General features: G+C 32.3%; 1 protein-coding gene across 1 annotated transcript; it reads right to left on the minus strand.

Moving 5' to 3' along the window:
* Positions 1-768: 768 nt before the first annotated feature.
* On the minus strand, positions 769-12,342 carry LOC134724767 (polycomb group protein Pc-like). The gene is made up of 5 exons (XM_063587999.1): positions 12,085-12,342; positions 11,191-11,234; positions 5,567-5,632; positions 3,292-3,331; positions 769-1,662 (listed from the first exon to the last, which is right to left on the minus strand). The coding sequence occupies exons 1-5, from the start codon at positions 12,151-12,153 to the stop codon at positions 1,030-1,032; spliced, it is 852 nt and encodes a 283-aa protein (XP_063444069.1). The 5' UTR covers positions 12,154-12,342; the 3' UTR covers positions 769-1,029.
* Positions 12,343-24,758: the final 12,416 nt, after the last annotated feature.

Here is a 24,758-nt window from a genome sequence, read left to right on the forward strand (position 1 = left end):
TATTTTGAAAGGAGGTTTCCAACCAAACGTCTCCATTCAAAGGCATTGATTGTCAAAAAGGGGGGTCAAACCTGCTGCTTGAGACAGTCATATATATATACGTTAAACTTGATTCATTGCTAACCCCTGGACAACTTGCCCATCAAAGAGTAGTCGAAATCTGTTTTAACGTGTTTTGTTCGTGCCGTCTCTTTGACATGTACCTCACCACAGGCACTTGTTTCTATCAATTGGAAGAACCACTATCAACGTATATTTACGCTCGTAAAGGAAGAACCAATATCAACGTATATTTACGCTCGTAAAGGAAGAACCAATATCAACGTATATTTACGCTCGTAAATATACGTTGATAGTGGTTCTTCCAATGGATAGAAACAAGTGCCTGTGTACCTCACGTCTCCTTTCGTTTTTGTCTATACTTGCACATGCTTCACAATTTTTATCGAATTTTACAAAATAGACCATCAAGCATTAATTTCTTAATGTACTACATAGAATCATTTTAGCAGACTTTATTACGACTATACAGTCTGACAGTATTAAACAAAAAGTCAGTTTAATAGCTAGACATACTAAAGTGGGAATTTACTCAGGCTATTTCATATTACCGGTTACTTAGTGCATGTGATACCATAAAACATTGCATGTAACATTTATGGTCACAAAGTTTGTAAATCAAAAGTTTCAAGTTAAGATTTAAAGAACAATTATAACTTTTGCGATAAGAATACATGTCATATCCTTAAAATAAAACTGTACTCGAGATAAAATATTTAATCTTTATTCAAATCCTGTTCAGAAGGATTGACATACTATTTAGAATTTCCTGTTAAAACAACAGTTAGACAAGTAAGCACTATTAAACACACTTTATTATGTCGTAAAAGTGCGTACAATGGACGGCAATCCGCCATGATTTATATATACATGTAGATTGTCGACAAGGTCTGATAATTTTTTCAAATGATAGAATCATCACATTCTTAGTTTTCATTCCCGCTTATGATTATTTTCATCACTTTTTATTCATTCGTCAGATTCGAAGAATCCCATTTTTGACGGACTTTCGAAAAACGTCACAGTGAGGCTGTTACAAGTAACATCCGTAGCAACGACGTCTGGAAATCCTTTCAAATTATCTTCTTTCTTATTTTGATCTTCATTGTCAATATCCATTTCTAAATCACTTTCAACCCACTCAACTGTTTCCTGATCACTATCATTATCGTAAGCAGCAGACGACATTTTCTGACTTAATTCCGTTGCAATGTCAGTATCACGTGCGTCTAATTTCTGATCCTCGTGCGGTCGAATCGGAGTTGCTAGCCAATCAAAACACTTTTGATCACATTTGGACTTTTCATCAAAACAATCGTCGGAATTTAACAGTACGCTATCACAGTCTTTGTTCTTTCTCAGATTTAAATGATTGAAGAATTTATATTCCGGATCATGGTCCATTTTTTCTGCATCGCTTTCCGCCGGAGAAACATCTTCTTGAAGTTCATTTTTGATGTTTTCATCAAGCTCTCCGTTTTCATTGCTTTTATCGAATAAGAAATGTCGTTTGTGTTGTGAACTTTTTGTGGTACGATTGTTATTTTTGTCATCTGTGAATGCTGGGTAGATTGGCGATCCAGACGGCTTGAAATTTTCTACCTGTTTAAAAAAAAAGAACACGTATAAATAACCATATCAAACTTGATCGAAGGACTTTGTACTTGTTATCTTTGTAATTAAAACATCATATGCATTAACTCGAATTATTCAAGCCCTTTCCGTGTCCGATTTTCTCCACACGAGGTTAATGTAGCCTTCGAAGATCAGCGGAATATAACGACTGAATTATTCGGGTTACATATGCATTTACAATTTCTGTGCCTATTGCGGAGGGCTAGTTTTTTTTCAATGTTGATTTTCTGGTCGCTGCCTTTAAGGAACAATTTTTCAACAAGAGTCTTGAATCATTTTTTTTAGGGTGTTTTAATATGTGTTAGGGGGAGGTGTTATAACATAACCCCATACCTCTCTCCCCCCACTTATAATAGAAGATAAATGACAGCTGCCTTTACATCAACAACTTAACTTTTCAGTAAATCGTTGTCTTTGTCCAAACCCTATAAACGTTTCATATTTTTGTATAAATACGTTAATAATTGTCTTATTTGCCAAAAGAAGAATCCCAGTGCGTGTGTACTGCATAATTATTGTCTACAGTATTTATGGGTCATCAACTTTTGATTTATTGTCGACATATAATAAATTGTATCAAATTCAATTCCAAGTGCCTATTTAACACGTGATCTGTGATAATGTGTTTCTACAACCAGACGACAATTGACAAACGGTCATCAAAACATGGGAGTGTTCGTCCTTCAAAAAACAGCTGATCACGTATTTCTCACCAGCGCAGTCTCTTCATCATTATATTCCTTTTATGGAACTTGATTAATTGTATTGCACGAGTTAAGGATTGTTTCTGTATTTTTGTTTCACCTCGATACACTTATAAATCATATTAGAATAGAGAATCAATAGAATTATGCATTGCGTGTCTATATAAAGATGAGCTAATATGAAAGTACAGTTTTAAGTGACAGCTAGACCAAGGTTCAAAAAATATTATCGCAACGTGTAAATATGACAAATAATTAAGACTCGCAACAGTTTTACTATATATATATATATATACAAGAAATGTGTGTTAACTTGCAACATGTATATATACGAGTTACTCCTATAAGTCAGTCCATCATGCAACGTATGCATCAAAGTTCTTAAGATACATTTACGGCTTGTTTTACTGCAGCTTTTTATGAATTTTCTTGTAATTTTTTTTTTAACGATTTTCATTTTTTTTTTATGAACGTCCCTTTCTGAAAACTTTTGTATTGACACCAGCGATAAGGTACAATCTGACCAACTTCGAATACAGTTCTATAATTCAAATACTAACAAAACGCAAAATAAAAACCAATTAAAGACGTCCAAAAAATATTTTGTTTGTATGGGGGAGGGAGGATGATTAACTGTATAGAGTTTCCAAAGCGTGCACTAAATCAAAGAAATCATAAAATGTCCAAAGTGCAACAACCACTAATAGTTGCATGTGAATTTCCAAAGCGCAACACTCACACAGTGACTATAGAATGTCCAAATCGCGAGTCATTAAAAGTGACTATATGTGTAAAATAATTATAGCGCGATATATATAGTCACTCAACGATCAATATTTAAGCGAGAGAGCACGCATGCCACACATAACACACTTTCAAAATAGCTGCTCACCTCACTTCTACGGCGTTTTCCAATCTTTCTTCTGGTTTGCCTAAAATAACAAAAAAAAAGATGTTTTTAAACTCTTTCACCTTTTCACAATTTACATATGATAAATAATTTTAAATATTGAACATGCATATAGAATTAAGGCGTTGTTTGTATGACTAAAGAGGCGTCGACATATTGGGACGAGTCACATTTTGAACAGTTATTTAAACGATGCATATTTAACGTATGTTTTCTAAGTGGGAAATTTTCGCAGCACACGAGTTTTTTTTTCATAGTTTTAAAATTGTTTTTACATTTCATATACTTGAAAAATTACTGACTTCAAAATAATAGATTTTTAGATCGGTAACCTGTGACATGATTCCCCCTTTATTAGAAATTACCTATATACATATATGTATGTCATTTAAATTTGTATACAAATCGATGTTATAAATAAATCTATTTATTTGATCGTAGTCAATGAATTGCATATATTACACAAGTATATCAACAATCAATTAGATGACAATACAACATGGCCTATAAGGAAACAGGAAGTTTTAACACCAGGAAAATTACATATTTTCAGTTTCAATAAGGTTTCATATATCTATGTTATATATATTTGGAAATTTAAAGGTTAAACATTGGCTAATACTTTCGGTATCTTAGATTTTAAATACCCCTTTATCTTTTATGATCTTTTATAACGTACTTCCTTATCATGAATATGTATACCAAAAGGTGACGACTAAATTTTGTTACACACGTGTGTTATATCCTTTACCTGTAGTGAACAAGTCTGTTGCATTTAAATGCATACAATTAATATCTTCACACATAAACGAGTAAAGGTCCGATTTGGTCAAAAAGCTATAATACATAAATTCAGGCTTTCAAATGTTGGGATTTGAGCGTATTTGATAAAAGTAAACACAGAAAAGCAATTCAGACGCACGAAATTTATTTAATGTTATCAACATTTTTTCAAGCTTTCCATGTGATTTCGATCGTAGGTCCCCCCTCCCCTCCCCTCCCAATTTTTTATAATCTTCCCGTCATCGTAATCCAAGTTTTGACAGCTATATTCTGACTATCAGAAGTCTGCCTATAGATGCATGACTCTTAACAAGTATATCACAAAGATAAACAAAGAGTTGCATAATATGGCAAAATCATGACAAAAACATTAAATTCGATTTCAATTTTCAATTACTCATATCAATAATACGGCGAATGACTAATGTTCATGTTCACAGATGACACATATAATGAAGTCACGACCAAAAGAAACAAGTATCGCTAAATTATGCAGTTGATTCCAATATATCTACTTAAGCGATCGCTGCAATTTGTTTTTGAAATGTCAGTGTTCGCAAAGATCGAAGTAAAAGTGGTCCAGCGAAAATATTTACGCCGTCACGTGGTTATGAGTCTAAAGTAAAATATATAATCTTGCAAACGGTTGGTTCTGCCTACTGTTTGGCCCTTGTAATAATGTGTTGTTTGTGTCAGTTCTTGGACTTATTTGTGGTAACTGGTTCAGACTTAAACGAAATTGTCGAGGATATTGGTTTCTCTCGTTTTTAACGGTTCATTTTGTTATATATACCCATTTAGGTTTTACCTAGGATATACATGTTTATGCGTAACATCATTTACCTTTCGCACTATTTGCTTACCAATTTACATCTTTGAAATATAAGATGAACATATTTCAGTCATGATTTCATGTCTTATATATATTTTACCTATTGTGTAATATTTATTTCCTATGAATAAATGCAAAGACATCACCCTCCCAAAAAAAATGGTTAACGCAGAAACAAAGGTTGCTTTTTGAAATTATGTGTTTCATTTCATTTGTTGTCTTACGCAAGTTTGTACTAACTACCATTATTTTTTTTTGTTCAATTGGTTACTAATAGGTCTTAATTATCTCATTCTTTCGACTGACGCTTTAAAGAATTTCATTTACATAGTATATCAAAAAGTGTTATCCGTGTAATAAATACAATCCAGATGATTAACCTTTTTCATCGCTTTTTAAAGTAAATTAACTCACAATCAGAAAAAAAACACACACAATATACATTATTAACTCGTATAATCCAAAACATTCATGAATGAATCCCTATGTTTAATTCCGAAGGCCATTCACTATGAATTACGTCAATACGACAAAAACATAAAACCAGATTATTAGAATACACGTCAGAGGAATTCTCTACGATCGACAAACAAATCGGTCGTAAGTTGAATAAAACAATATCCAAACGCTCTCATGACTTACCGTTGATTATAATCAAGAATCAGCGTCCGGTCAAGGATATTTTTCTCCGGTTCCCATGTGCTGTCCCTGGAAAAAAAAGATAATTTAGCATTTAATTTAAACCGATTCTCTTGTAAAAGTACAGAGCTAAGTGTATACATGGTAATGTTCTTTCGGTAATGTGAATTGTAATACAAAAAGTAAGAAATGGAGAAATAGGAAAACATTTCGATCAATTTATTGTAACGCCTATAGAAGCAGCTACATTGTATCTAATGCATACTAAAGACGAAATATCTGTACGAGAGGCATGATCACTGAGAAAGTGGAAAGGCTACTACATATATACATTGTGTATATATATATACTGCTGGTAAACAGTATGAACCATTAGCAGGATTAAGTGTCCGTAGAAAGCAATTCAACAAACAGGAAAAGCACGAGTCTCTATGTGGTGAAGTGGCATGCTTAACGAATCCGTGTACTGTACACAATTGGCCTTTTATTTTATTTATTTGGCCTTTTTTTACTTTCTTGGGTTCGAGCGTCACTGATGATTCTTTTTGTAGACACAAAATTTAGTCTGATATCTAAGATGAATTATACTGTTGATTTTGTAGAATGAACACCTTGTAATTGCAAACCGCGCGTGTTCAAATTAATGGTTAAATTATCAGGCGTATTTTTTGTAATGTTTATGATTTTATTGTACAAAGCTTCAAGTCTGACATAACTAATAACTCAATTGTCCGAAATTCTACTGACACCTCACAAGTATTTGACTGTCAACGTTTCGTCGACCGTTTTTCGGAGTCCACATGTACTAGTAGATCTTCGCTTGCCAAGAATTAAGATCCAGACCCCTCGAGGATCGTAACCCTTGGCTAGCGAAGGGGGTACTTGTCCAGGTCTAGCCCGTTTTTTCTTAGCTGAACTATATACTTGCGGAAGATTGATATTTATGTATAACATAATCTTTCTAGCCAATCTGATCAAGACATTAAAAAATTTATCAGAATTTTACGCAGGAACTTTAATTTGAATATTTCAATGAAATCATAGTCACACAATGCATGTACACATGTCAATATATATACGCATAGCCTAAAACCACATATACATGTATATGTTCACGTGTGAATTAGGTTTTTAAATATGATAATGTGTTCATAAATCAAATATGTTATTTAAACCATTTATCAGAAAGATAAATATTGTGTGGTCATTAAGTCATTAACAGGGGTGGATAATTTAACAGTATTATAATAGTTCTGTGGTAATTTTAATATTTCAAAAATGCGTATCTTTTGTTAATTATCTGCAGGAGATGTAACAGAACACCTACGTGTAGAATTTTGTGGTGCAAACTAGAATTTTCTACTTCAACGCCTTACATAATTATTTGACTTTAATACATGTATTTAATCGGTATACATGCACGCAGTACGATAAAAAAAAATATTTTTTGGCTTTGCCGCGTCAAAATTCGTTTACAGGATTTTGTGTTACATGATATTCATTTGCATCCTGTCGTCTGCAAGGGATCATTATTTTCAGCTTTAACCAGACAGGATCCTAATTCATTTTAAAAATCCTCCTAGTCCCCCTTTTCACTCGAATATACAATAGTCGCCCCCTTATTGCTTCGTGTACATGTATCATGGTTAACTTATAGCCCACACTTTTTCTGCGACTTTCGACATAACGGTATATATTTGATCGCAGTTTTCTAAAGTTTCGTCCGTTTTTTTCTTTGACTTCGATTGACTCTATAAAGAAAAATTCGCGAATTTAAACCTTTAAAAAATTTTAGAGAAATTTTAACAAACACGTTGAACGAATCATGATAATCCTATATCATCCTTTATCGATTTTCCGAGAGAATTCAGTTGTTCAACACACAACAGCTTTATATGTGTTGAACCGTTTCTACCAATAAAGAAATACAAATACACGATATTAAACACCAAATGATTCTACTACATGAAAACGCCTCTTTACCATATCCGATATTTCATTATTTATCATGGCAACAAACATATGTCCCAGTTTCCAATACAACATGAAATTATAAATATTGTCTTGGACAAAAATATAAAATTTCATGTTTGTTTTGGTTTATACATTGCAACTATAGTTTCATCGTTGTACATAGTTTCATATATTGATTGATTTAAAATACTTTGACTCAATAATGATATATATATATATACGTTGTACATGTGTTTGATGTTTAAAATGTGGAACGAATGTCATTTGTGTGCGATTACGCGCTTGAAATATTTCGAAATAAATTTCTCGCTTGTTTTTCGAAAAAAATTATATGAGTTCCAAAATCCATACTAACTATGTATTCCCCCATCTTTTTATCTTGAGGTCAAAGGGATCGTGGTGTCCGGCCTTCCAATTTCTTAACAAATATTAAGCGTACCAATTTGACCATACTTTATCAAACGTGGCTGTTTTAGCGAATTCGGAAAAAAATGGAATTCAATTTTGAATGTTTAACTATAAACCATCTCTATTGATTTTCGTTCTATCCTTATAAATATATAATTTAAGAATGTATAATTGGGATACCATTGGCCGATCCAGCTAGGGAGGTGGGAGGGGGGTTACAGGGGTTGGAACCCCCCTTTTTGGACGAGCAATGCATTGGAATGGCAGCATATAGTTGGAATCCCCCTTTACTCTGGGTTGGACCCCCCCCCCCCTGTTTATATGGCTGGATCCGCCCCTAGATACACATCCTTCCTGAACAAGATATATGTGTCCAAAATATTTAAAACCGCGTAAGATTCTCGTATTATTTGAATTGGTACCAAAGTGGTATATTAAAAATACGTTTTTTGGATAACAACCCTATCATAACTTTATTCATTAATCCGATTATGATATTTGTAAGCGATTTTTTCTTCATCACCAGGACGTATACTTATAAAATCGATCAATAAATGAAGATGATCTAGCAACAATAATACAATGTGGACGCCTACATTGAACTACAATATGAAATGTAATTTACGTTGTCCATTAGTAAGCAAATTGTCGCAAAGTCTAAAGCATACTGTTTTACAGTATACCTGCACGTGTATGATTTCATATTAAAAACTAAGTATATTTCCGTATCGAGTCTGTGCATTTGCAAAGTATATTGACTTCCTTAAAAAACACATGTATACGAGAGTCAATTTGTATACCAACAACACATTTTTAAGAGGTACTTAAATAACTATTGTCCGATCGTTTGGTCTTCACCGAATGCAATGCCAGCTTTGAATTGGACGCTTATCGATGTAAATGTCTATGTCTATTGTATATGTCGGTCGAGACTTAACTAATTGTTGTTCCTGTGCTTTTTGACTATGATGGGAAGATTCCTGTTAGTGCTGTGATGAAGTTCTGCTATAATTTGAGATTCCTCTCACTACAGCGGCAATATTTTTCATGGTCCTAGAAATTCAAATTCAAGAAAAGACGTTTGATCGTCATAACAACCTAGTGATTCTTAATTCTCAGTTTAGGGCATTTTTATTTCGTAGTTGAGCACAGCCTGTGATGCCTGCATATATACCTCGTCGACGCTAACGGTTTTGCTCGTTTAAAAGAGTGCACACTCCCGGCATAGAAGATACATTTGAGTTAATTTAATCCCCTTAGTTTTGTTATATATAATGAGCTACAACTTTTCAAGCACTCAGGCAGACTATCTTAATGATAAGTCGCTGATGCTGTAAGTCCAGTCGCAAATATTTCAAGCGAAATTTGAGACGAAAACGAAATAAGCAGTATATCAATTAAATTAACAGGCTTACCGAGATAAAGGGTATGAATTGTAACTACAAAAATAAATGGAGCTTTTTTTATACGCGTAACTCTTATTAATGTCTTAACAACTGACTCGACACGACAAATTGTTCCCTAAATAGTATTAAGAGGAACCATGGCATTTGGTTTCATCGAGGTTAACATAAAAACCACTCTTGAAATCCAGAAAACAATACAACGGGCGTAAATTCATAGCCATGTGATTACGTCGTGGTTTAACTTTAGGGAGGTATACTGGTTCTTTCTAATTGAAACCTATTTTCTGTTTCGTCCTCACCCACGTCCACGCTAATGAGTACAGTAGTGGGACCAATCATTGAACTTCAAGTCAAGCCGAAAACTGTGAAACATGTTGACAAATCAACAACTTTAATAAAGTCCGATGTGTTGACAAACAATTTTGAAATATAAAGCTGAAGGAAGGTTTATTGTAAACAGGATACAGGTTCAGTTTAATTTCACCTTATGAGCTACTTATTTGTCTTATTTATACACTATACTCATACCAAGAAACATAAAAATAGCCTGCTTCTAAAAACCTGGCAACGGGATTTTAATGTATAAAACAAATCGACTTAGAAAAGAAAACACCATAAAGAATGCAAGCATCAAAAAAATATTTCGCTTACGAAATGTTCGTTTATTGTTTATAGACAAAGTTTGTCTATTTTCAAGCAGTGTGCATTTCATTAATACAAAAGGCAATGACGTTTTACCACAGACGAATCCTGTCTAATTGAGACATCGAAAACATTTGATTACGCGGATAAGATCGATTTTTTGTTCAGGTTGACTAGTACAAGTATACTACAAAGATACGCAATTGAATATTATAGCATATTGTATACTTGTTAATGTAATGCGTTTGTGTACACTGTAGCAAAACACGACGGACACATGTCCTAAATACCGTTTGCATTGGTGACCGATAATACGAAATCAGGCGGAATATAACATATTCCAATAACATAATTAGTTTTGTATTAATACTGAAAGTAAGAAAAATAAAAACCCGACATTTAACTTTGTGGTTAATTGCATAGACGTTTAAAGTATCTTACAAATAAATTTTATTAAAAGCGTACGTCAGTACTTAACCAAATTCGAGCTAGCACTAGAGAATGTGCCTACACGTACCAAAATATTGATACCACCTGATTATTGCAACGTTCAAGTATCTCAATTATACAAAATAACATTTATAATTATTTATATATCTGTTCTTGATATTTCAGTTTACGTACAGTGACGGAACTAAAAATCTCATCAGATAAGCGGGTACGCAGAGGCGCGCAGAGGCAGAGGGTACACAGAGGCGCGCGTTACATTAAACTTAAACGTAGTGCTCAAATTTAAAAGGTTTTGGAAGTGCAAATTAATAGCAAGTTTGAAGCGCATTAAAACAAATATGTTACAATTTGTACAATTTAATGTTCACAGCTTGTTGAAATTATTCATAAATATTTATTAAATTATTTCTTTCATTCCAAAACAATGCGTATATGAGGTGTTTCATCACCTAACGATCTTTAATCGGGTTTCTGCGTACTACGTTTATGACACAAACGCCTTCTCTTGATATTTCAATTAATGGAATGGTAATGTTCTAATTTATAGCTGTTATCGACTTTGATACTTAATATTTAACAATCTGCAATGTAATCAACATCATTATATCGTATATAAAACATATGATCATCTATAAATCATTAGTATAAATCAATTTGGTTATTTTTATCATACACATGTGTAAATTAACAGGATATGGACACATGTATCGTGCTTATAAACTTCCTTGTTTCAGACCCTATACATACCTGTTTTGATAGCCTTTCCATTTTACCAAGTACTCAACTCGACCCTAAAAAAAAACATTGGATGAAAATGAAATACAATTAGCAAACCGTGCCGAATAGATTACCAAAAGTTAAAAAGAGACAAGGGGGAGAGAAAGGAAAAGGTGGTAGGGAAAGACTTTATATCATATTTGATTTGAATTTATTGTTGTGACAAACGGAGACTTCGCATCTGCAGGAAATGCAATAAGGCTGCATTTATATTTCTTTACAATAGGGGGGGAGGGGGGGAGGGGCAGAATTGACATATAATTCAATCAGTAAAATTGGTGTGACAAAAGGATACTTTGCATCTAGATCTGTAGGAAATGCAGTAAGGCTGCAATGACATTCCTTACAATATCCTTTTTTCATATGAAACATACATTTTGCTTTGAAAATCGTTCTCTAATTTTTTCATTTGTGTTTTGCAATACGTATAAACTGAGACTACTATAATAGTAGTCTCAGGTATAAAGTATAGAAACACCAATTTAAATATTGATGATAATCGAACAGAATGACATATTGGTGGCAAAGTGCATTCTATAAAATAGTAGCTATAAATAAGGCAGATTGCCGCCCTGTCGCCATACCCCCCCCCCCCCCCTATTTTCTAACCGGTTCGCGTACTATCACGAGTAATACCACTAAATCTGCATATATAAATAAATCTAGTTTTATAATTTTAACATCACGTCCTTCCTGTATTTGGTTTCCCATGCAAAATAAAAAAAGAGCACTAATTGTGTAACCCGTTGCGCAATATGCCGACAAGCGTGAAAATAGAAAAAAAGTCGATAAATGCATGTCATTCTAAAAAAAAGATACAAACTGTTGAAAAAAAATTAAAATTATTAAAAAGTTATTCCTTACCTTTCTAACTCTTCGCTTTCTGATAAAATCAGCGCGGTAAATAAGCTCACATGCCGTCTGCTTCTCCATTGCGTAGTGAATGTTTACAACAACAACGCAAAACGATCTATTGCCTCAGGTGTAAATACGGATCAATGCGCACAGTTTTATTGACTGCTGACGTCACAGGTCAACACAAAACATTAGTAAACAGGCGATAGGAAGTTATTTATATGATATGAATATTCACTACTGCTGATATATATATATGTAATATGGATAATTAATTTTTAAGTCACGAGTTTATATACCGGTTACCGGGGAATTCGATCAATGGAAAATTATGTCTTTTAATATCACAATCAGCAGAAATTTAGTCACACTGTTTTTAAAGATTTTACAATAGTTAAAAATAGAACGAAAATAATACGAAGTGGAATTTTAAATAGAACTTCGTGAAAGTTCTATTAAAAGTCTACATATCAATTGTCAGTATTTCGCAAATAAATGACACGATTTATAGACAGAGTGATTAAGATTAAATGACGAAATAATATTGAGATAAACTGAAAGACGAATCATCGATATTGTTATTTAACACAACCAATAATTATGGTCTTATTTTTAAATCGTGAAAAAATCCATATAAATTCATAATTCCATACGTTATCGAATAATTTGCATTTTTATCCAATCATGAATCATAAACTATTACTAAGCTTTATTTTTTACAAAATAAATAATTTAAGAGTCATTCTAAAGTGAAATCAATATCAATTTTCACAAACTTAAACGAACAAAGAAGCTCGTGACCAGCGCGCGACAGACGAATAGCAACACGCAGCACCTGTCCAAGCTGGTGTCCCGCCCTTTTCATATTTAATAGAATTTTTCACAAAAGAACAAACATGTGCAACATTTGGTTAATTCACACGAAGGCATGTGGTCACTATGAAAATGTATGAGGATGTAACACAATTTGTTTCCGATTTAACCTGTCCTTTTAGAAATAAAGAGAAGCGTGACTTTTTCAGCTGTTGAGAAATTCTTTCTAAATTATAATTTATTGGCTGTTTGCATCCGTCTTGGAATTATACACTTCCAAAAACTTACACTAAAACTAAATTTTTTGTTAAGGAAGTTATACTCATAAGATTTATAAAAATTGTCCACCAGTATTTATATTTACGATATCAAATTACTGAAGAGATTGTTGTCAAAAAGAGGAGAAATAGTCACATATATATAGAAATTATAATTGAAACAATACATTTTCATACTATATATATATTCACATCCGTGTGACTTCCGGATAAAACATGAAACAATTCTACTTGTTTAGCAGAATTTGGGCATGGTAAACTGAACCTTCCTCATTAATGATTATTATAAGTATACATATATTATATACAATATATGAAAATTAAAAAAAATATGGTAACAATTTAATGCTGATCGCGTAAACCGTCCTGTGTCCTTTCTTTGTTTTTGCATGAGTTAATGTGTTAATGGGGTTTATTCCCCCCCCCCCTAAAAAAATAACCCCAGACAAACAAACAAAGATCAATGTACGATTTCAATGTACGTAAACATGTTGATACATGTACAAATGTACTACACAAGAAACTTAGGTTTGTAAAACTCTGCAAATATTAAGAAAACTGCGTTTTTCTGTCTACTTTTTTGAGTATTTCATTTCTTCATTATGGTACATTTTTATGTCATTTTTTTCAGATACATGTACGTCATGCTCATTTGACTCATTTAGGTTCTGTTATCAAATGAATAGCCAGTCGGAAGTACGTCCAATCCTTTCAATTTTATTGATAAATTTGATTTTAGAAAAGAAGTGTCCGAACCGGATATTATCTTTTCATCCAGCCTGGTGGTGCAAATGGACATATTTTACTCAGATATTTTACTAATATGACATAAAGGACCTTCATTTACATATAAAAATGATCTCGGAGATCTTGTAAAAAATAACAGAACTTCATCTGAATTTTGACTTTTGTGCAATGTTCTAGTTTATGCATTTATTGTAACTAGATACTAAACAAAAAGAAAGCTACGAATGCACAGAATGAAAGCTACATAAAAAATCAATCTATGGACCAAAATTCACAAAGCATGTCTTTGTGTGTTGGATTTTCTCACTGCATCGAAGACCTATATATTGGTGGCCTTCGGCTGTTATTTGCTCTTTGGTTGGGTTGCTGTCTCTTCGACATATCCCACATTTCCTCTCGCAATTCAATTATGCGGCCATGATGGTTATTCGACATATTTTGTAAATAGCACCTGCTAAAAGAGAAGAAGAAAACATGCCAATGATATTTAAAGTCGATGCTAAATGTACACCTCTACACTCCTTGTGTACTTAGTTACTCTAATAATTTACTGAAAGCTACATTTCGAGTCACGTTTCTCTTAATTATGTTCTGACAAAGATATAGAATCATATTCAAAACAGTGTGGTCCTGGCCATTGATTGACGACCTAAATTATCCCATTGACTGGGACAGATTTGGTGAACGTTTGTCGGTAACAACCACTGCTCACTATGTACTTGTTTTAAAGACACTGAATCTGTGGGGTCACCAAAGGTTCTCAACACCTAAATAAAGCAATTCGAAAAAGGAATCGGGAATAATACAATGTGTTGATTTATATCAATAATATAAATCAAAACATAAAGGTTATTTCTGAATAATTTTTCGAATTCTTTTATTATTAGAGGCGTTAAGCACCTTTGGTGACCCCACAGTTTAAATTATATAATAAGTAAGAAGTGAGCAATGGTCGTTACAGACAAACGTTCACCTAATCTGTCCCAGTCAATGGGATAATTTAGATCGTCAATCAATGGCTAGGACCACACTGTTTTGAATATGATTCTATATATATATATATATATATATATATATATATTGATCATCAAATTCTAGCAATTATAGAAGCTAGATATGTATAAAAGTGCATCTTTTTTCATCTGTTTTATTTTCAAGCAATAACTTTTCATAGGATAAGATAATATATCTTCTAATACGTGATTCCTAACGATATAGCTTATCAAAGTATCTCGACGGGTGCAACATGTGACGGAGCAGGATCCTCTTAACTCGTCCGGAGCACAGGAGCATCCCGGTTGTCAGTTACTCATCAATTCGTGAGTTTGATTATCTCTTTTGTAGCTTCCGTCTTTCTTTTTTATAAACCCATTCTTTTGCTATATATACATTTTCTATGAAATTAAATTCTGTATAATTTTAATAATATTATACAAGAATATATACGGAAACTGTCTTGAATTGTTTGAAAAATGTTGTGTACGTGATAGAAATATTACAAAATCCGGTTAAAGTTGCATTCACATTTCAAAAACATATAAATATAAACGATTTCAATCCACTTTTGCATGTTATTCACATAGCTGCAATAATGTAAACGACTATTTCGTCTATAAAAGCAGTAAATCAATGCAGTCAAAAGACTTGGTTCTTTAGTTCTTTAGATCGAAGTGTTCAAATGTCTAGATTGTCCCCTTTAGTCTATATAAAATTGTGAATAAATGACAGAAACAATAACTGTGATCTTCTTTTATCATATGAATTCTCAAAGTAATAACATAAAGCATTAAGATGATTCAGAACTATATAAATGTCATGAATATGTCTGTCATGCTAGTGCAAGGGTGTATACGAATATTATACAACTTAAGTATCCCGTATACCATTTGATGTTTAACTTGAAACTACAAACAATGTACTAGCAAACCACCATTTACGAAGAATAAGATATTATGATTCAATATAAAAAAGAAGATGTGGTATGATTGCCAATGAGACAACTATCCACAAAAGACCAAAATGATACAAACATTAACAACTATAGTTCACAGTACGGCCTTCAACAAAGAGCAAAGCCCATACCGCATAGTCAGCTATAAAAGGCCCCGATAAGACAATGTAAAACAATTCAAACGAGAAAACTAACGGCCTTATTTATGTAAAAAAATGAACGTAAAAAAAATATGTTACACGTAAACAAACGACAACCACTGAATTACAGGCTCCTATGTCAAGCAGGCTTTACTTATAGAACGATCACTTTATGCTGCCCCTTCTGGTGACTTTTTCACCCCCGGAAATTAGTCTCATTTTGACATATTAGTTTGATTGCTGTTTTGTAAAAAAAAAACCACTTTTTTTTTAAGATATTTTTTTTACCCACCATTTTCTACGGAAATGTCCATAATGTGACACGGTTGTTTCTAATATTCAAATGCTTGATATTGTCAGGTTTATGGACTGCTTTCTTTTAGAATTAGCATTGAAGTTCGGTAACAAATATCACTGACACATTAAACAATTAGAAATGTGACGATAAATCGTTCCATTGTACTGGTATGTACATATGACGTGTATGCGGACTTGTCTTATTTGCGTATCATATACATGTAACTAGAGTATTCTATTAACTACCTAATGGTTCATTTATTAGAATTAGATGCGGATTACCACGTAACATATTAACTAGTTAGTGAAAACATCTTATGTATTATTTATTTCTTCTTAATGTTTCAGGTATACTTCTCGTTTGATTTCTTAGAAAAAAACAATTGTAAACATCTATATATAATCATATTGAGTGTTTCTAGTGTACTTATTTTTTTTTTTAGCAATATTATACATATCTAACGCTCCGATTCGATCTGATCAAATATGTTATGTTTGAAAAAGCTTGTTTCAAACAATTGATACGTCTTGAATTATTTTCAGCATATATATATAACTTAAGTTATGATTAGAAAAAGGATGTAAGTTATAAGCTGTTTTAGTCAACAAGACAGCAACACAACAACAAACAACAAGAATCATTAGGGATCAAAATTAATTCTTCAACTATAAAAAGTTGTCTGTACAATGTGTATCTACGGCTCTTAATGGCCTTAAGTATTAACAAAGTGTGAAACTATCAAATAGATGAATTAGAAACCTGAGACGATGCTACATGTATATCATTGAAAATGATACAGCATTAACTCCAATTTCAAAGTATCAAAAACATATAGTCATACTAGAAAGAGACAAAAACACTGACAAGGTTCAAATTTCCTGACAAACACATGTTAAACTGTTATTTAAAAAAAAAAACGTCCAATGGCAATTTATGTATGAACAGGCAGATCAATAACCAGTTTTTTTTCTGTTTTTGTTGGGATTTTTGTTTGTTTTGGTGGGAGGGGATGGAATGTGGGCTGGGGCTACAAGTTGCTTTATCACAAGTTTTAGTTAAATGGGTTGAGAAACATTATTGTCCATTCGTCATTTCCAATTTTAGTCTAACTGATGTCTCCAGGCTAATGCATGATTATTGGTAGTTAAGTCTTAGATGCATGTTTTTCTTTAAACAGATGTAATTGGCTTTGAATTAGCTGTCAGAAACTGCAAGTACTCTCAGATATGTACTAAGAGTCTTTTAGTTGGTGGGATGTAGATGAACATGGCCACGTCCATTCTGTTAATTTGTAAGATTATTCTTATTTGTATTCATCTGATGGTGTAAGCCTTTTCAACTGATTTTTATAGTTTGTTTTTATGTTGTACTGTAACGCTACTGACCCATTTAAGGGTGATGGTTGGGATCCTGCTAACATGTTTGACCTTGTTACATTCTGTATATTTTTGCCCGTTTCAAGTCAGGATCCTGTAATGTAGTAATTGTCGTGTGTTGCTGTTTTACATATTTGTTATTCGTTCATTATTTTGTACATACATTTATAGGCCGATACAGTTTTGTCGTTTGAATTGTTTTACATTGTATTATCGGGGCCTTTTATAGCTGACTATGCGGTATGGCCTTTGCTCAATAATGAAGGCCGTACGGTGACATATAGTTGTCAATTTCTATGTCATTTTGGTCTCTTGTGAAGAGTTGTCTCATTGGCAATCATACGGTCCACTTTTTTTTCATATTATATTACTGCGACCGTATGAATTCAATTTGAAAATTTTACTTTTCGTTTTCTTCTCCGAATAACCTTATATATAAGGAAGTATCTACTATTAACAGCTTAATATATAATCAACTATAAAACGCTGAGAGCGCCGACCCGGACATGTATTAAGATATTTATTATATTATTAGGTTGTAAAGAAAATCTCAAATCCTAATAGTTAGTAGCGGGTACATATGTTCATAGATTATAAACTTAAAGTACTAAAAACTGAATTACATATATTTATTTGTCTTGTTTGTTTTATAGTGTAGAAATCATTAGCAATTAAGAATACTAAAAATGTCGGCAATTGAAAAAATAAATAAAAACAAATAGAACAACCCCATATCCTTAAAGTTTAATGTCCTGCATTTAACTATATTTAAAGTTTGTTTATTTTTTCCACGAAGATTTTATTGGGAGTTTAACTAAAAGTGATCTGAATCTCGGGAAAATGCTGCGGCCTTTCTGTCGTCTAGATGGATGATAATGTTGAGTGTTTTACAAATATAAGAGAATTTTAGGTAAAAACCTATTGAGTATAGAAATATATGCAATTTTACTATGGGGTCAAGATGAGAAATTTCCAAAACGCAGGCTAGTCTGTAATCAAATTAAGAAATTTCCAAGATATTATTAAACGCGGCATATATAGATAATATATATATGCATTGGAACGTTTTACTTTGAAATTTAATAAGTAGCGATCTGATGAACCACTTTGTAACGAATAACAGTTACACTAATCTAAAAGGTTTAAAACTGTGTTTAACTGTTTGACCAACCGAGAAATAACGAATATTGCAAAACAATATTATTGTGTAATCCTTGATTTTATCAGTTGATGTGACGTCATTCTTAGTCCATATATATTGTTTGCGTGTTTTGTTCACATAAACTTATAGATACCAGGCTTAAAACTTTGTACACCAGTGCGAAACCTTTTATAACATAATCTACATTTTGTATTTCCTAAATTAATGCTTCCTAGTTGAGTGTAATAAAGATAAGAAGAGACTTAAGTTGGTTGTAGTTTTATTATACTATTACATACATTGTATATTCCATATTCAAACATTTAAACTTTTCCAGAATGTCCGAGGAAGCCGAATATTTTTATTTTTCACTTCAAATAGCGGGGATTGGTTATTTTGTTTACTTCCTAAAATTGACGTGTTGTTTCTGTTAGATCAATGCTAATAATCACCCCACGTTTCTCTGGGGTTTTCTAATTAATAATATCATTAGGCATTTGGATTTTGAAAAATGAAGATTTACGTAGAACTATATCGATGATTTGTTCGTATCTATTATTTACATTGATAATTGTGAAATGGGAGAAACATTCTCACCACAATTTAGTAAAGCAAAACTGAAAATCGTCAAAAGGTCAAAGTTTAAAAATATATGTACGTCACAGTATAGATTTGACGATGCAGCTTCAACACCAGTATACGGAATATGAATTTGTGAAATGGCCAGATAAATGTAAAAGGGTAAGATATGTTTTGACCTACAATGAGGGAATTGATGTCATTATAATAAAAATTACACTGACAATCCCTAATGTTAATGTCACCCCCAAGACCTGAGAAAAAAGGCATTGAAGTTCAAAGATATTATTATTGCAGCTGTACATTAAAAAGGTGACATAATAATATGGTTTTGTTTCACATATTTGATAGTGATAAAACCTCTTATTAATGAGTAGCTTACCCTTCCGGAGCACCTGCGATCCCCCCATTTTTTAGAGAGATTTCGTGTTGTTTAGTCTTTATTTTTCTATGTTGTTTTTTGTGTACTGTACTGTAATGTTTGTCTTTTCCCTTTTGAACCATTACATTGTCAGTTTATTTTCGATTTAGACGTTTGACTGTCCCTCTGGTGTCCGTCGCCCCTCTTTTCCCTCGGATTCCAATAGTTGGTAGTAAGTATCAGGAAAGCCTGTTCCTACCGTTAAGGGTTCATATGATGCTTAGTAATAAGTTTGTTGTGTCATGCTTGTGCGACTGTTTTAACTCTCTCGTTCTTATTTCATGTTTTTATCTGTACGGCCTACTAAAGTTTTGTTAACTACGCATTTCTTATACATAATTTGTAGTTTTACTTTTGGTTTGTCTCCTTGTGGTTGCATGATATTTAGTGTAAGGTACGAGAAAATTTTTTATCATCAGCTAAATAGATTACAAAAACTACGTGATGATATGTTGTAGGATACAGATGATACGTGATTTTCAGTTGTTTGCACCTACAATGAAACTATAATGTTTTGAAAATATGAGGTTACATTTTTGTCGTGTAGACATTACGTCAAAGAAGAATACTGAAAAGTATGTGAATAAAAGAAAGGATTTTTCATATGGACTATATTGACTTAATGATGTTTCACTATTCTCAGAAAAAAAAATATGTTTTAATCACTATATTCGAATTTAAGAAATTGCCATTTCGTCATAACGGAGCCTTTTTCTTTATTTGCATAATAAGGATGGACAATATTTTGAACATTCAAAGAATAACTGAGTAGAGAAACCTCCTTGATATGTTATAACGCGGGGGAAATGCATAAAATTACAACGCGTTACTTATCTGTTACACAATTTCACAGATATTTTAAACTCATTACGACTATTTATTTTGAAATCTTATTTAAAGGATTTCTTTATAACGACAACTTAGTGATACGTGTATACCAATACAGAAACTATCAAAATTATCACTGTAGTTTCCAACCACATGTAGATCGAAATACTCAGTGACGTACTTTGTACGATTAAGCGAGATATTTTCATTTTTCAGTAAATACGCAGTGATAAGCTTTTTTGTTTATTTAATAAAAAAAGTAATAGTATAGTTAAATACCACTTAATCAAAAAAAAATTAAATAAAAAGTTCAAAGAGATAAAAAAAAATATGGAAAAATAACTGTCATTGGCATTTCCTAAAGTAGAACATGGTAGATTGAACACAGTTTGATAGTGAGCTAAACATCTCACTTGTGTGACAGTCGCATATAGCATTCCATTATATGAGCAAAACATACAAAAATAATAGATAAATAAAGGCAAAAGTAGTATACCGCTGTTCAAAATTAATCAATCGATTGAGAAAAAAACAACAAATAAGGGTTACAAACTAAAACTAAGGGAAATACATTAAATATAAGAGGAGAACTACGATACAACAGAAACACAACACTAAAAAGAAACGCACACAGAAACGTTCTATGATATAACAATGTCCATTTTCTTGACTTTGTACAGGACATTTTAAGAAAAAAAATGGGGGGTTGAACCTGGTTTTGTCGCTAGGCAAACCTCCCGCTTTATTTGTATTGTATTGTTATATATAATTAAAATGACCACATTACATTATAGGACTACAATACAAATAAATGGGAGAACATATAGGACAGAGAAACACGCACATGATAGCTTCTAAAATTGGAATACAGCATTCAAGATATGTTACAATCTTAATCATTGTAAAAACAAATACTATAACTATATTTTTAAACGAAGGCAAACAGAAATTGTTGAGATGTTCCGGTTCAATCATCCACGTACTACTTATTTTCTGGGGATCCCTAATTTAGAATGTATACATTTAGGCATTTTGGAGTTTAAAAAATGAAGATTAACGTCGAACTGTTTCGATGATTCGTCCGTAAGCATTTTTTATATTAATTAAATAATTGTTAGTTTAAACAAAAACATTTCCCACAATATATTATAACAAATCAAAAAGACTTAAATAGGTTAAAGTTTAAAAATATATATGTACGTCATAGTAGATGTAATAATACAGCGTCATGGACATTACACGGAATATTATATTTTCAAATGCTCTCAGAAGTGTAAAAGGGTGAAAGGATTAAATATTCGACCTACTAAGAACTACAAGTGAGGGAACTGATGTCATATAAATAATAATTACACAGGCAAACCTTTATGGTAAGGCTATTCTCAGGGCCAGAGAAAACAAATGCATTGAAGTTCACAAATGTGTTGTTATATTTGCAACTGTACAATGTGACGGGGGTTTGTTTAACATGTTTATTAAAGGTGACATCTCAAGGTTGTTTGCTTACACGAAAAAGACACGTGACTCACCAGTGAGTAACAAGACGGGTTCCAACAATGATCAGGAAGTGTCGTGAGGAATTATCATGCCTAAATAATAAGTTTTTTTGTTTAATGTTTAATGCGTTTCCCTCGGTTTTAGTTTGTTACCACCACGATTTTGTTTTTTGTCCATGGATTTATGAGTTTTGAACAGCGGTATACTACTGTTGCCTTTATTTATCTTTGACTGCTTTCAACATCTAGTGTATTTTTCATACTTTTGTCTGTGCTCACGACTTCTGTTTTGTTTTAAGCTGCGATTTTTTTTATACAAAACTTTAGTTTTTGACTTTCGGTTTTCCCGCACGAAGTTGTATATGATTTAGTGTTAGGTACTAGAAAAATTGCTATCGTCAGCTTTATAGATTATAAAAATACTATTGGGCATATGCGTAGCTGTTTGTTATGATACAGACAATTAAATGCATGGTTATCAGTTGTGCGAATCTGCAATATACCTTCTTTTTTTTTTTTAAATATGTAGATAAGTTTATTTTACTTGAAGAATTCTAAAATATTTGAAATTAATTAATGTTCTTTATTCCAAGCAATAATGTGACCAGATATTCGAATTATAGAAATTTGCAACACAGCATAATGGTTTTTCTTTTGATATTTGCGTAATCAAGAAAGACGACATCATTTGTATTCAAAGAATTACTAAAAATTGAACCTGCCTTAATACGCAATTAAGAGGTTGTATAGTTTGTTGTTGTTTATCATGTTTGTTTTTTTCAAATTGGTTTGTTATAAAGTGTCTCATTTGATTTGTTTTATTTTTTTCCGAACCTTTTACAGGCGACTACACAGTATTGTTTTTTCTTCTGATCATTTAAGTACTTACGGTTGTGTATAATTGCTCACATGCACTTTCCCCGAACTTTAGTGGATATTTGTCTCATTGGCAATTATACCACATATTATCTTTATTTTGATATAAAACGAGAAAAAATGCCTCAAAGCACAAAAAACTAATCTGTCATCAAACTACAATTTCACGGATATTTTTAACGCATCGCAACTGTTCATTTTAAAATTCTGTTAAGTTATTGAAGGGTTTTTATAATAACAACCACTGGTGACACGTGAATACTGGTACATAAACTTAATGATAAAAAATAGCTGGGAATTTGTTAACCGCAAGTATATTAAAGATTAAAAGGTTAAAATACTCGTACAATGTACTTTGTACAATACATGTATATTGAACATCAATATTAACAAGAGTTGGATCAGTTTTAGCATTAGACATGGAATGTCAGTAGAAGTTCTAGAACTGTACATTGACACATTAAACATATTATCTGAAAGTGCTACTCTTGATTTTTATCTCTACAATTGTTTTCGACAGTAACTTAGTCCTATTTGATTATCAATAACTTAAGTTTTGTTACTTATATAATATTTATTGGATTTATTTGTATTTCTTTTTACATTATAATTAAATTGTGTGTTTAAAAAAAGGTTCTGGGTTATTGCTGTCTAACTTTTTATGATTATTACTGTATATATGTTTTTCTGTTTTCCGTTTCCTGTTCTTTTTGCCTATTTATTTTTATAATTTATTATCAGTTAATACAAACTTATGCATCATGATACTAAACCAGATACATGCATGCATCATATTATAAGATAAAATGATGTTATTTAAAGTTCAATCAGGTAAACGTAGGTATAAAACACTTTTAAAAATATCCTAGATCATTCTAGTAATACAGTTGTACATTATACACATTTTGGGCAGCTTTATCTTGACAAAGAGTCCGACAGGTTTTCCATAAAATGGAGAGAGGAAATGAGGAATGTGTCAAAACGACAACAACCCGACCATAGAGCAGACAACAGCCGAAGGCCACCAATGAATCTGCAATGTAGCGAGAAACTCCCGCACCAGTAGGTTTCCTTCAGCTGTCCCCTTAAACAAATATGTATACTAGTACAGTGATAATGGACGTCATACTAAACTCCAAATTATACACAAGAAACTAAAATTAAAAAATCATACAAGACTTACAAAGGCCAGAGGCTTCTGACTTGTGAAAGGCGCAAAAATGCGGCTGGGTTAAACATGTTTGTGGGGATATCACATTTTCTACCAGGCCTACCATATAATAGATTCTGACACGTGTACTGTAGCATATATTTTCTGACAAGTCTACCTAAGCAAATATTCTGACAGGTCTACTATAGAACAGATTCTGACAGGTCTAGTATATAATATATTCTGACAATACTATGAAACAGATTCAGACAATGCTCTTAAATACAAAAAAAGGTTCAGACAGTTGTACTTTGAAACTTATTATAACAGTTCTAGTTGTCGAGCCTTCGACTTTAGTCGAAAAAGCGAGTCTAAGTGATCCTACATTCCGTCGGCGTGGTCGTCGACGGCGTCCACAAATATTCACTCTGTGGTGAAAGTTTTTGAAATGTTGATATCTTTCTTAAACTATACTGGATTTCTACCAACCTTGGACAGAAGCTTGTTTATGATCATAAGATAGTATCCAGAAGTAAATTTTGTAAAAATAAAATTCCATGTTTTCCGTATTTAAATTATAAATGGACTT

The sequence above is a fragment of the Mytilus trossulus genome, chromosome 7 (genome assembly GCF_036588685.1).
Source record: "Mytilus trossulus isolate FHL-02 chromosome 7, PNRI_Mtr1.1.1.hap1, whole genome shotgun sequence".
NCBI classification, from domain to species: domain Eukaryota; kingdom Metazoa; phylum Mollusca; class Bivalvia; order Mytilida; family Mytilidae; genus Mytilus; species Mytilus trossulus.